Genomic DNA, 13834 nt, shown 5'->3' on the forward strand with positions numbered 1-13834 from the left:
GGTTGGCAGACAGGAAGCAAATGGTCCTTTTCAGAATGGCAGGCAGTGATTAGTGGGGTACCGCAGGGTTCAGTGCTGGGACCCCAGCTATTTACAATATACATTAATGATTTAGATGAAGGAATTGAATGTAATATCTCCAAGTTTGCAGATGACACTAAGCTGGGTGACAGTGTGAGCTGTGAGGAGGATGCTAAGAGGCTGCAGGGTGACTTGGACAGGTTAGTTGAGTGGGCAAATGCATGGCAGATGCAGTATAATGTGGATAAATGTGAGGTTATCCACTTTGGGGGCAAAAACAGGAAGGCAGATTATCTGAATGGTGACAGATTAGTAAAAGGGGAGGTGCAACGAGACCTGGATGTCATGGTACATCAGTCATTGAAAGTAGGCATGCAGGTACAGCAGGCATTAAAGAAAGCAAATGGCATATTGGCCTTCATAGCGAGAGGATTTGAGTATTGGAGCAGGGAGGTCTTGCTGCAGCTGTACAGAGCCTTGGTGAGACCACACCTTGAGTACTGTGTGAAGTTTTGGTCTCCTAATCTGAGGAAGGACGTTCTTGCTATTGAGGGAGTGCAGCAAAGGTTCACCAGACTGATTCCCAGGATGGCATGACTGACATATGAAAAAAGACTGGATCTACTAGGCTTATATTCACTGGAATTTAGATGAATGAGAGGGGATCCCATAGAAGCATATAAAATTCTGACGGGATTGGACAGGTTAGATGCAGGAAGAATTTTCCCGATGTTGGGGAAGTCCAGAACCAAGGGTCACACAGTCGAAGAATAAGGGGTAAGCCATCTGGGACTGAGATGAGGAGAAACTTTTTCACCCAGAGAATTGTGAACCTGTGGAATTCTCTACCACAGAAAGTTGTTGAGTCCAGTTCGTTGGATATATTCAAAAGGGAGTTAGATGTGGCCCTTACAGCTAAAGGGATCAGGGGTATGGAGAGAAGACAGGAGTGGGGTACTAAAGTTGCATGATCAGCCATGATCATATTGAATGGTGGTGCAGGCTCGAAGGGCTGGATGGTCTGCTCCTGCACCTATTTTCTGAGATTAGTAATGAGATAAGTACATTTAAAATAAAAAGAGAGTATATATTAAGTAAACTAATCAAATTCAAAGGAGGATAAAACCCCTATTTTCTATGCTTCTATGTTTCTAATGCTATAATATGAACCTCACTGTCTTACACAATGAACAGTCTGTGCAGTACCTGCTCCTTCACTATGTGTACCAGGCCGTGGTCTTCATTGCTGAGGAGAACTGCAAAGTTCCGGCTCAGTTCAGCAGCCATACCCTGGGCCTCCATGCACAGCTCTCCTTGGTCCCTACTCAGCCCCACCCCTCTCCTCTTACTACCTTTTTACTCTTTATGCATTTGAAAAACTTTAGCCTTACCCTTAATCTTAGCTGGTAGCCACCAAATCTCACCATTCACACAGCCACTCTGTGCAGCTACTGAGAGTCAATGGACATCTGCACACTTCCATACATTAGCAGCTAATCAATTCTGCAAGGCACATGTGGCAGACGATTAGCTGCATACTTACTCACACCTTCTTCTGTTTGTTATTGCACGTGAAACTCGCTCACAACAGGCGACAACAAATGCGGGCAGGAGGAGGGGAGCTTGATCTCCATGCCCTCACAGAGGTGGAAGAGTGAGTGTCCGCCCTCATGGCGCACAAGTGGGTGCTGTAGCGGTTGGGGAAGCCGAGCTCTGTGGGGACAGTGACGGTATTTGTTCATCCCCTTTCCCTCTTCCCTGAAACCACATGCCTTTCCCACTTTACATATAATTGTTCTCTGTCATCTCTTTCTTCCCTTCCTGCCCCCTCCCCTGCTGCTAACCACACGACTGTTGCTTTGTGCTTACAGATAATGAGCCAGAAGCACAACAGCCTGTCCGTGAGATGTCCACCTCCCAACGACGGGGGAAGACGAGGAAGAAGGGGACGACAGTTCTGTGCCAGTCTAGCAGGATCCAGCTGCTGCAGACTGTGGGAACATCACCTCAGTGGACAAGCCGATCTTCCTGGGATTTGATGAGCCTGATGTTCCTGGACCCAGTGACCTGCGGCAACGTCAAGCGTGAAGGGAAGTTTGGGGGCCAGCTCATCGGGGGGTGAGTCGATGCCCGAGCCCAGCTGAGCGTGACTCGGATGTGGACCTGGATTTGGAGGGTATGGCGACAAGAGTCTTAGGGGATGCACCGTGAGCTTATGGGTGCATTGGCAAGGGTCCTGGGGAGCATAGATGCACTTGTTGTGAAGTTGGGGGAGGCCCCCTCAAGCAGTGCCTGTGCCCATGAGCAGCCCATCGAGCCCATCCTTGGCAAGTACCGAAGCAGGTCAGCAATCTTTGCTCCAGCAGATTGCTTCAGATCATGAGGCTCTGTCCTGGGGACATTGTATCAATGGAAATGGAAGGTACTGTCCTTTCTCACGGTGACAGCATTGCGGCTCCCACCACTGCCACTCCATCTTTGTACCTGCCGCGGTCTGCACCCCACTCATCTGAGACTGCTGCCGCAGTCTGCACCCCACCCATCAGAGACTGTTGCCACCCATGCTAAGGTAGTGCAGTCCCACAGCTGGGCCTTCCAGGCCCAGAGCTGGGCCAGGGCGCCATGCTAGGCCATCTGCAGTCTCTGCTTCACAGACACAGCAGCCTTGCTGCAGGTACTGTGGTCACATTAAGGAGGAGCACTAGGCGTGGGCGGGGTGGAAAGGGAAGGGGTGGGAAATAAGGACTTTTCTGAACATGGCCAGATGTCTACATCTTGTAAATATAATTGTACATATTTTGTCCTTGATGTTTGATGCCTGTTATTTGTGGAAGGATCTTGGCATAATATGGTTTATGGGAGATGGACTTGCATTTCAGATGGGAGGCTACACACGATATTATATTTTCTCATGAAGCTGCTTGTGTGTTATGCTGTTTCAAGGGGCATTTGTGACATTCTTTATTAATTGCAGGTGAAGGGTTATTGATATGCTTCTTGAGCGCACACTCTTGTTAGAGAAAGTAAGATATTGATTTGACCGTTTGCATTGCTGTCACGTGTATTAATTGAGTATTTCACAGAGCCGCCATGAACCTAGCACATAGTGATCTGACTATGAGGCTCAGTCATCATCTAGTCATTGATTCATTGGAATTGATGCAGAATGAGGTATTGATGGGCAGCCTTTGCAGCAATGGCACGGTGCCTCCTCCGTGGCTGCTGATCCTCCTCCTCATGTCTCGCCATGCTGTGCATCGTCATGCTCCTTTTCCGCTTCCTCCTCCTGAGGTGGAGCTACAATCCTCAGTGGCAATGCCTGGACCCTCATGATGGCCAGGTTGTGCAGCATACAGCAGACCACAATGAAGAGCGAGACTTGATTAGGGGAGTACTGAAGGCTGCCTCCAGAGCGGTCAAGGCATCGTAAACACTGCTTTAGCATCCAGATATTCTGCTCTATGAGGTTCCGGGTGGCTGCATGGCTCTCTTGTACTGATGCTCAGCACAGGTGTTGGGATTGCGGAGGGATGTCATGAGCCAGGTCGCCGAGCAGCCAGCCGCAACCTTCATGTGGTGACTGGAAGAGTCGTGGCATAGTGCTCTCCTGCAGGATGAAAGCATTGTGCGCGCTGCCAGGATAGCGGGCATTCACAGAGAGGATACACTGCCAGGATAGCGGGCATTCACAGCAAGAATGCGCCACCAGGATGGAGGCATTCACAGCAAGGATGCATTGCCAGGATAGTGGGCATTCGCAGCGAGGATGTGCTGCGTGTGGTCACACACCAATTGTGCAGTGAGAAAGTGGTAGCTCTAGTGGTTGCGAAACACGTCCACATTCTGTTGTGGTACATGCAATGCCATGTGGGTGTCCTGAACCATCGGAAAGCCTGCTATCTTGGCGAACCAACATGACCGTTCCTCATGTTTCTCCCTTGTCATGGGAAACTTTATGTAGTCTATTCTCCTGTGGTACAGAGCGTCTGTGACCTTGTGGATGCAGCAATGAGCAGTAAATTGCGCCACAATGCAGATGTCCCCTGCTATAGACTGGAAGGAGCCAGAGGCATAGAAACTGAGCACTACAGTGTCGTTTACTGCGACAGACAGCAAAGTCCTGGTCCCGATGTCTACCTCTAGGTCTGGCTGCAGGAGATGGCATAGCTTGGTGCGGAACCGTAACCTTCTAACACACTGCTCCTCAGACATGTCTAGGTATGAGAAGTGCTCCTGCTAAACCCGTGGGGGTAAGACCTCCTGTCCCGACGTCTACGGGGCCTCCTCATTCGTGGCCCCACATTCCCAATCTCCCTTCTATGTGGATGCCGCCCGACCAATTGCTTGGAGGAGGCGAAGGTTGCGCGAGCACTGCACCCATCTAAATGTACACCTAAAATCACAACTTAACTGTAACTTTGAAGACAATCTGCCGCAGCAATCCAAGAGATACATGCACTGTGCTATGTGGAAACCTAGCACTCATTGTGACCTGTGAGTAACCTGGCTGCTCATCCCTTTATTAACCCTCCCGGCATCGCCGAAAGAAGCTGGGACCGCCTGCTTTCTCTGGCATGTTCAGCGGCTGTCGGTAAGTGTGTCAGAACACAAACCGAATTTCGCGTCCGGGGCGCTAACGGGGCATTGCACGCGTACTGACATCATGATGGCTGGTGTTAGAGGGCGAGGCGATAACGGTTTGCGCCGCTGGTAAAAGTGAAGCAAATTTCGTGGGCGCCGCTAAAATCTCCGGGTGTTAGGCCATGAGCGATGCTTTACTGCCACTCCAGGGCGCTAACGGGAGGAGATACCCAACTGAATTTTGTGCCCTAAAAGTTTCTTGCATGACCTGCCAAATTTAACAGCAGGATGTCTTTTAAATTTTTTCAACAGGTCTCCTGTCAGTCAGCCAGCCAGGTTGACAGATTGGTGGCCTGTTGGACAGGAAAACAGCCAGGGAGTGGATGTCCGTTTAGTCCGACATCACAGGGGTGGGGGAAAAAAAAAATCAGTCATCACACTGGGTGTGGGGTGTGGGGGGGGGGGGGGGTCGGGAATCCCAGCCTCCATGTGTTAAAAATTAAAATAAAATTAAAATAGAGGCATGTAGCCTCCTTAAAAGATGTTAGTGACCGACCTGCCTCCTGAGAATAGGTTAGTCTCCCGCCCCCTGACCCGACTCAGTTAAAACCAGAAGTTGGCGGGTTGAAGTCGGGTATGAGAATTTTAAAATATTTACCTTCCCAACCGCTTCCAGCCCACCCACTTGTACTGGTCAGTTGGAATTCTTCCCCCCACCACCCCTGCATTCTAGGAATTGTAGTGTTAGATGATTTCAAGTATGGCAATACTTATTTTGCTACGTGCTATCTTGTTAAACCCGGCATTTCACATATTAACAAAGCAGTGACATTTTGTTATAAGTACCTGAAGGTCTCTTCCTGTAGTTGTTCCAACTGGGTTTGCAGTTGAAGGTGTCTTCGTCCTGCTGGGCTGTTTGGATCTTCAATCGAATCAGATTGATTGAGGCGCTCCATAAGAGCTTGATTTTCTACTAATAAACTGCCTTTTTCTTCTTGTAGAGCTGCAACCTGTTTAAATTGATTTTTTTAAAATCATAGTTGCTCTTTGATACAAAGACAATACAGAAAATCCAAGGTCCACTATGTATTTTTTTCAAAAATACTTCTCAATTATTACATCAACAATTGATACATCAACAACAACTTGCATTTATATAGCGCCTTAAGTGTAGAGAAATGTCCCAAAGTGCTTCACAGAGGCACAAGACAAAATTGACACCGAACCAAAAAGATATTAGGACAGGTGACTAAAAGCTTGGTCAAAGATGTACAGTTTAAGACGCGATTTAAAGACTGAGAGGTGGAGATGGAAAAGCTTAAGGAGGGAATGCAAGAGCTTAGGGCCGAGGTGGCATGGCCACCAATCACCTGTCAACATTGCTAAAGTACTTTGATGTAATTTGTGTCCACATCCCCATCACACGTATAATTACCAGTGACATTTGTAAGTGGCACTCTTAGTAGCATTTTCCAGTTTAGAGTGCCACCAATACTCTATAGAAAATCTTTTCATTAAAGTGATGGGTTTGAATCTGCCTGCACTACCATGCTCTGGCTGGTTCTGCAAAAATTCTGCCTCCTCTGCGGCAGACATTTTGTTAAAAGGTGAGTAAAGGTGAGTTGAGTGTCTTTTCTACTCAGTTCTTTTCCGGACTTGAAAGTTTTAAAATTTTGTCATAATGTTTTCATTAAGCAATTGCCAACATGAAATAAATTTCCCCTGGCCCATCCAAATCTTGCTCTCCCATCAGCATTTTTCCCATAAGCATGCTCCCGGTTTTCCTCTCAAGGGTTTTATTCCTATACCTAGTCAGGAGCTCAGCTTATTAGCTTGTAATTAACACCGCAATCTCTCACCAAATGTGGAATAGCACTTTGAATCCTGTGCCTGATAAGTGACCCCGTCACTCCATACAATTATCTTTAGCAACTCAGCAATGAATTAGATGCCATGCTGAAGGCCTCCACTTGTCTGGAGACTGCATGCCTTAGCGTCATATCGCACCCCCTACCCCCTACTTTGGAAGCTTTGAGTCATTTTAACATAGTACACAGGCGAGTGTTTATATTTTTATTAGCAAGTGCACATTATTCTCCAGATGTCTGCTACGTCTGTTTTCATGCATTACCAGTGAGGGAACTTCAGTACAGGTTTGTAAAATTACCCAACCTTCCACTGCTCTTGTTGCATTTGTGTCTTGTGTTCAAATCCCTCCAGGACCTCAACTCTCACTATCTCTGTAACCTCCTCCAGCCCTACAACTATCGGAGAACTCGGCATCCTCCAATTCTGGCCTATTGTGCATCTTTCGCCCTGTCATTGATGGTCGTGCCTTCAGCTGTCTAAGTCCTATACTCTGGAATTCCCTTCCTAAACCTCTCTGTCTCTCTCTCTTCAAGATACTCCTTAAAGCCTAGCTCTTTGACCAAGCTTTTGGCCACCGAATGTCTTCTTCTTTGTCTTGGTGTGAATTTTTGTTGGATTATGCTCCTGTAAAGCGCCTTGGGGCATTAACTACGTTAAAGGCACTAAATAAATGCAAGTTATTGTTCCTCCAGTTCCCATCTCTCTCTCTCTCCGCACACACTTCTCATGTCAAACACCCATACTTGACCAGAAAACTACATTTGGTCTCAACTCTTTATCTGCAATACCATGCAAGATCAACTGGTAATACATTCAAAATCTTACAGCTGCACATACTTCCTGTCTGCACAACTTGACTTTTTGTTGTCACACTTTCTCCCATTGTAACCTCTTACATCCATATTTACAATATGTTTTTATCTATGTAAACTCATCAATGATTGCACAATTTAGACATCGGGTTCCTGCAAATCACTCAAAATGCTTTTTGAAAAAAATTGGCATCTACCATTTTTTCCCTCCAGTAAGTCAAATTTCTAATGTCTAGAATAAGACTTTAAACAAAATAAATACATTCAAATATTACATATTTTACATGTGAATTGTCTTTTGTGTCTGTTAATGCCTTTATTAAAGGTTTCGCTTAATGCCTTAGCCTCTTCCAAAAGCCCAGGCTTCAATTTGATATTTTTGACCAACGCTGTGATAGTGAGAGCTGCATTCGGATTGTCCAGTCTGAGAATCTGCAGTGTAGCTAATTTTCCAGGATGTATCAGTAATTTTCAAACACTTAGTGATTAAATATTATTCTTTAGTTTCTGCTCAAAAAAGTTTTTCAAAATTATTTGAAGAAAAGCCAGTGGACAAATTTCAAAAACATTATTCAGGTAAAAATTTATATTGAATTTTTTTTTTTATAAACTGTGTGTGCATGTACGCAAAAGGTTACTGATTACTAATCTGTTGGCTCTTTAGTTTTGTATTCTACAAACATTAGGAAGCACAAGTTCTGCCAAATACTGGCCTTGATGTTAACCTTTACACGGCAGACACCCCCATTACAAAACAGAAACTCCTCTGATTCATGAGCAATACCAAGGAAAATCGAATATATTATTAAATTCTGTCAATCTGTCATATCTTCTGATGAAAATTCTTATGTAAACACCTCCCTATGGGATTTACCATTTTAAGTGTGTTCACAACCTATTTGATTGCTATGGGTAAAAAAAATCGCGGTCTCTACTGGCGCGTACAATGTGCGCACACACACACACACACACACACACACACACACACACACACACACACACACACACATAGAGGCCCCGCAAATGCCGGTTCTTTTGACAGTTCCAACATATCCCCGGGAGAAGGACCTTCGCAGGCGGAGATTTAGGCTATTTTTCCAACTCTTGCCCAGCGAATGTCCTTCAAACTCTTACGGCAATCGTAAAGATAGAAAACTAAAATGTTATCAATAATTTTTATATTAAAAACCCTGTTCATTAAGGTAAGTTTATTTTTTCCCCTGTTAAAATATATTAAAAAAATAAATTGTCTAAAACATTTAAGTAAATTCAATTTCAATTAATTTTAAATATGTGAAGTGTTTTTCTTATCTATTTAAAATGTGTGTGTTTTGGAGGGTATCCCATTCATAGAAATGGTGTACAAACGGAGATCACCATGAATGGGGATATGCCATTTTCATTGGTTGGTCCGGCCCACCTGATCCCAGACTGCACATATGCTCCTGGAATAAGTGGGCCCCTACGTTGGACTGCGCAGCTTGGCTTCGGAGCGCATGTCTACGTTCCTTGGGGACCACCAAGTATTTTCGTTCAAAAAAATTTGGTCAGAGTCATTCACCCGCGGGAAGCCTCCGACCGCAATTTCTGGTCCATTGTAGCCATTTTCTTGTGAAACCAATCTTGTTTTAATAGGATTTTTAAATGATTTCAGTAACGCTAGATTTCCCTTAGCTCTGACACTCCATTAGGCCTCCACCTCTCATTTCTCTTTTGCAAGCTACTACATTTTCAGACCTCCTCTGCCGTTGTCATTCAGCCTCGTGCCTGCTTACATTAAATAAATTTTTTCTTTTCAGTCGCATCGGCAGTAGCTGCAAAACCAAATTATTGTTCCCATTGGCCAGTCAGCCGCATAATGTCAGACCACAACGTCCCCAGAAAATAGGAGCCGCAAATGCTTGGCCAACAGGCTCAGCAAAATGAGAAAGCCCAATTGATGGACTAATTGAGTCCATTATCAGGCAATTGTGTGTGCCAAATGCACCCTGCTGCAAGGTGAGAAAACCGGATGCCACATTCTTCCCCAGCCACCCAAATTTCCTTCCGCTATAGTTACCGCTTCCGTTTTTTTTAAATTTCCCATTATAGTTCAACATTCTCTGACGATTTTTTTCCATGAATAGGACCGAAACATGAGCTGTCTTCAAATCCGTTTTAAGAAGCAGGCTATAGTGGTTAGTTGTTCAAGAAGTCCTATGCAGAGTTTTCAATATGGCGGTCGAGTGGTATTTTACATGACGGATGGGCTGTTGTTTTGAAAATTTCTCAAACAATGGGAGAGAATCCTGTTTTGATTTTTTTTTTAAAAATACAATAGCAAACAGAAATTGTAGTGATTGCAAACCAGTAAATTTCTTACTACTCCGTGTTCTGAACCAAGTAACATCTTGCCTATTGATACTTGGTGCTTCAGAGAAATTAAAGAATGGAGATGGCAAGGAGGTTTTCATTGTTACACTCCTGGAACCTGCTACCTTGCTAGCAGAGTGGGTGTCAACTTCTGTTTTAAAAAAGCAGACAACCAGACTACTTAAGAAAGCGACAAACAGCACTGAACCTGATTAGATACCTACAGCGAACCCAAATTCATAACACTTTGCTGTTACTACTTCCTTTGTTGTTTTTTTAAATTCCCTTCCTCTCTTGTTGTAGCATTTCTCCTATTTCAAGTGTTTACAATTTTCTTAAATTCCTCGTCTTCTTTCCATGTCTTTTTTCATACTTCCTATTTTACAGTTCACATTTTGTATCTATGCCGTACAACAACAACATAGCACCTGTAACATAGTAAATGTCCCAAGGTGCATCACAGGAGCATAATCGGACAAAAATTGACAGTGAGCCAAAGAAGTAGATATTAGGACAGGTGACTAAAAGCTTGGTCAAAGAGGTAGGTTTTAAGGAATATCTTAAAGGAGGAGATATAGGTGGAGAGGCAGAGAGGTTTAAGGAGGGAATGTCAGAGATTAGGGCCTATGAAAGAATAGTCCAGTGTAGAGGGAAAGATAGTGAAGAGTTGGGATTGGAGGTGAAGAAAGGACCACTCAAGACTGGACTTGAACAACTTGCCATTCAGGATAGTGAAGAGATAAACTTTGGTACCCATTTGATCATTAGAAGAGGGGAAACAGAGCTACTGCTGGTGAACATTGAAATCAACAAGCAGCCATGGATCAAGGGTTGCGTGCAGACGGATCAGTGCCAGTGGTTGAACTCTATTCCGCCGGGTTTCTATCCCAGTTCCGTTCCATCTCTCTCTCTCTCTTTCCCCCCCACCCCACCCACCATTTACTGGCAGAGAAGTTATTGTCAGTTAATAAATGTGATTTCATTTGGAAAATTATTGAAAACGTAGCGAGTTATTGCCGTTTAGAGAATGGTAAAGATGATGAAATTATTTAAGTGATGGATATATATATATTTAGCCACAGAAGATTAGCTGGGTTCCTGTTGAGAAAGGATTGTGGGAAAAGGTAGGTAGGTGGTGTTGAATTAAGAGTGATTATGGGAGGGGGAGGGGCTTATTGGGCCCAATGGACTTTTCCTGACACTACTTAGCAACTGCAATACAGTCCTACAGCCCATTGTATAGTTGTGTACAATGGTTGCTAATTTTTGCCATGCTAAATCACTTGTCTTAGTCATGGTCAACAAACTGAAAACTGAACTCTCTTCCCTCACCACCAGTTCCATCACCCTCCTTATTCAACATCTGTGACTGAACCAGACTCTTCTATGCGACCCCAAGTTGAATTTCCAACCCAATGACCTCACCATTACAAAGACCGCCTACTTCCACCTCATTATCTCTGCCCTTTCTTCAGCCCATCTGCTGCTGAAACTTTCATCCATGATTTTGTCACCTCCAAGTTCAACTATTCTAATGCTCTCCTGACCAGCTTCCCATCCTCCACCTTCCATACACTTGAGCTCATCTAAAATTCTGCTGTCCGTATCCTAACTCATACAAAGTCCCGCTCACTCAGAACCCCTATGCTCTCTGATGTATATTGGCTCCCAGTCAGACAATGACTCAAATTTAAAATTCTCATCCTATGTTCAAATCCCTCCATGGCCTCACCCCTCCTTATCTCTGTAACCTCCTCTAGATTTCCAACAGTTTAAGAACTCTATGGTCCTTCAATTCTGGCTTATGTATCCATGATTTTGAAAAGCCCACCATTGGTGGTCATGCATTCAAGCTGCCTCACCCCAGGCTCTGAAATTCCCTCCCTAAGCTTCTCTGCATATCTACATATCTCTCCTCCTTTAAGACACTCCTTAAAACCTATTTATTTCTTTGATCAAGCTTTTGGTCACCTGTCCTAATATCTCTGTGGCTCAGTGTCAAATTATGTCTTGGGACGTAAAGGTGCTATATAAATGCAAGTTCTTGTTTAACGTCAACATATTCCACTGTTCTGACTATATAGTTCAACATTCTATTTATTGCTGCTCTTTCAACTTCATTTTTCCTTACAATGCACAGTATTTTATACTTAACTATATTAACTTTAATCTGCCATTGTTCTGCCCACACATTTTTTCCAAATCATATTGTTATATCTGATATGGGAAAAGGGCTGGGAAATGGAACTGTGTATTGCCCTTTTAGAGAACTGAGAGGCACGATGGGCCAAAACGCATCCTTCTGTGCTGTAAAACTCTATGGCCTCAATATTATCCCTCCCTCAATGGATGGGCGGGTTGGGGGTGGGGAGGAAAAGTTAAAAATTAAAAATCAGGGAACGTGTCCCCAAACTGCTTCATACGTGCCTATTGCTGTTTTTACAATGGCGAGATTTTGTCATGCTTTGGAGCAGGAGTGCTTCCCCCCGGCCCTTCAAGGAAGCCTTCGACCTCCCTTCTACCAATCGCGGCCACTTGCGCTCTCCCGCCCATGATCGCTGACCTCCCCCCACACCCCCTCCATGCTGATCTCTCGCTCCTAACTTCCCATGATGGCCGACCTCCCAAGCCCTGATCACTACCTCACTCCCTCCCGCGATGGCCAACCACCCAAACCCCAATCTTTACCTCCCTCCTTCGATGGCCGACCTTCTAAGCTCTGATCTCTACTTATCTCCCTTCCCTCTCCCGTTGGGGACGGTCCCTGGGTGTGGGCTCCTGCTGCTGGTTTTCCCGTCCACCAACTGGCCAGCCTGCCAAGTTGGCTAGCTGCCGAACGAGTGACAGAAGAAAAAAATTATAATGATGTCCTGCTATTAAACTTGGCAGGCCCCCCGCATACCAGCATCGACGGGTTACCCCCACACCCTCCCCGCCTCTTTATGATTCTATGCAGCTATTCTTTTAAACTGCTGTCAATTGTTAAATGTCACATCCAGTAATCGAGAAAGATAAAATGCAAACACAACAGACAACCAAAGCAGTATTAGTTAGCGATCCCATAAGGATGGTATTAATACATTGCTCCAGCTGCATGCTACAAGTTGAAAAGATAAAGAATAGATTTACCCTTTCTTCTAGTTCAAGGCACTCTAATCTCAGTCTAGCAATCACATCTCGAGAAAGGTATGCCTTCAAAGCAAGGCAAATTTGAAGGATGTTAAAAGTTAAACTCAAACAGGACACAGAAAAAAAAGGAAAAATGAGCAATACAAGTAAAACCATACATGACAGACTATTTAGGGACAAAGCATCTAAAACTTGTTGAAATCCAAGAAAAATTAAGAGTTATATGAAAGCTTCCTTTGTCATTATGCACTTCAACAAGAAAGCATCATTGTATCTGCAGTTGTGCTGTTCAAAGGAGAAATACAAGGAGGAAGCTGAATTAGCAGATTGCCTTAAACTTATATTTTATAATAAAGATCCATAGTTCTTTATAAATTACATTTTCTAATTAAGTTAAGTAACAGATATACTGAGAAGAGTAAGTGTGGATAACCTTGCACTGATATCAAAAAGAATGTTGAGATAAGATATATTACTTCACTGGCTACAGTAATACTAGATTTTTTCCTAAACAGATTACAAAAACTATGCTATAGTGAAAACTGGATGCCAGTAAATTACTGAATATAAAAATACATTTGTCAAACAATTGTTGGGATATAAATGACTGTCGCAGCGAGACCCAAGATAATCCTCTAAGAAATGTTTCCACATTTATTTTTCAATGTTTTTCAAACCATCAAGTAGAATTACACAAAAGTTACAGCACGGAAATAGGCTGTTCGACCCAAATAGTCTGTGTTGGTGTTTAGCAGCCATACGAGCAGTACAATACTCCTAATCCCATGCGTTTGCCCTGTTCCCACATCCTTTATTCACTTTTTGTTCAACCACCTATCTAACCTAGTCTTAAATTGTTGATGTGGTCTCTGCTTCAATCACCAACTCTGGTTATATATTTCACAACCCCACAGCCCTCTATGTAAAAAAAATGTTTTGTGTGCTCTGTCTTAAATCTTTTATTTATTCTTGTATCTATGTCCTCATTCTAGACCCTTCCATTACTATTTTTCCAAGTTCACCTTCGTACTTTATTTCCTCATACCAAGCAACATCTTAGTGAATCTACA

General features: G+C 43.9%; 1 protein-coding gene across 4 annotated transcripts in view; it reads right to left on the reverse strand.

The window, feature by feature from the left end:
• Positions 1–13834, reverse strand: part of hook3 (hook microtubule-tethering protein 3) — a 129373-nt gene that overhangs the window by 51201 nt on the left and 64338 nt on the right. For 2 of the 4 annotated variants that reach the window (XM_070872278.1, XM_070872279.1), the window contains exons 9-10: positions 12765–12827; positions 5449–5612 (exon numbers count right to left, since the gene is read on the reverse strand). In XM_070872278.1, coding sequence (XP_070728379.1) covers positions 5449–5612; positions 12765–12827 — 227 coding nt within the window. The remainder of the gene's footprint in view (positions 1–5448; positions 5613–12764; positions 12828–13834) is intronic. The other 2 variants (XM_070872280.1, XM_070872281.1) reach the window with 1 other exon arrangement.

This window comes from Pristiophorus japonicus, chromosome 2 (genome assembly GCF_044704955.1).
Source record: "Pristiophorus japonicus isolate sPriJap1 chromosome 2, sPriJap1.hap1, whole genome shotgun sequence".
NCBI lineage: Eukaryota > Metazoa > Chordata > Chondrichthyes > Pristiophoridae > Pristiophorus > Pristiophorus japonicus.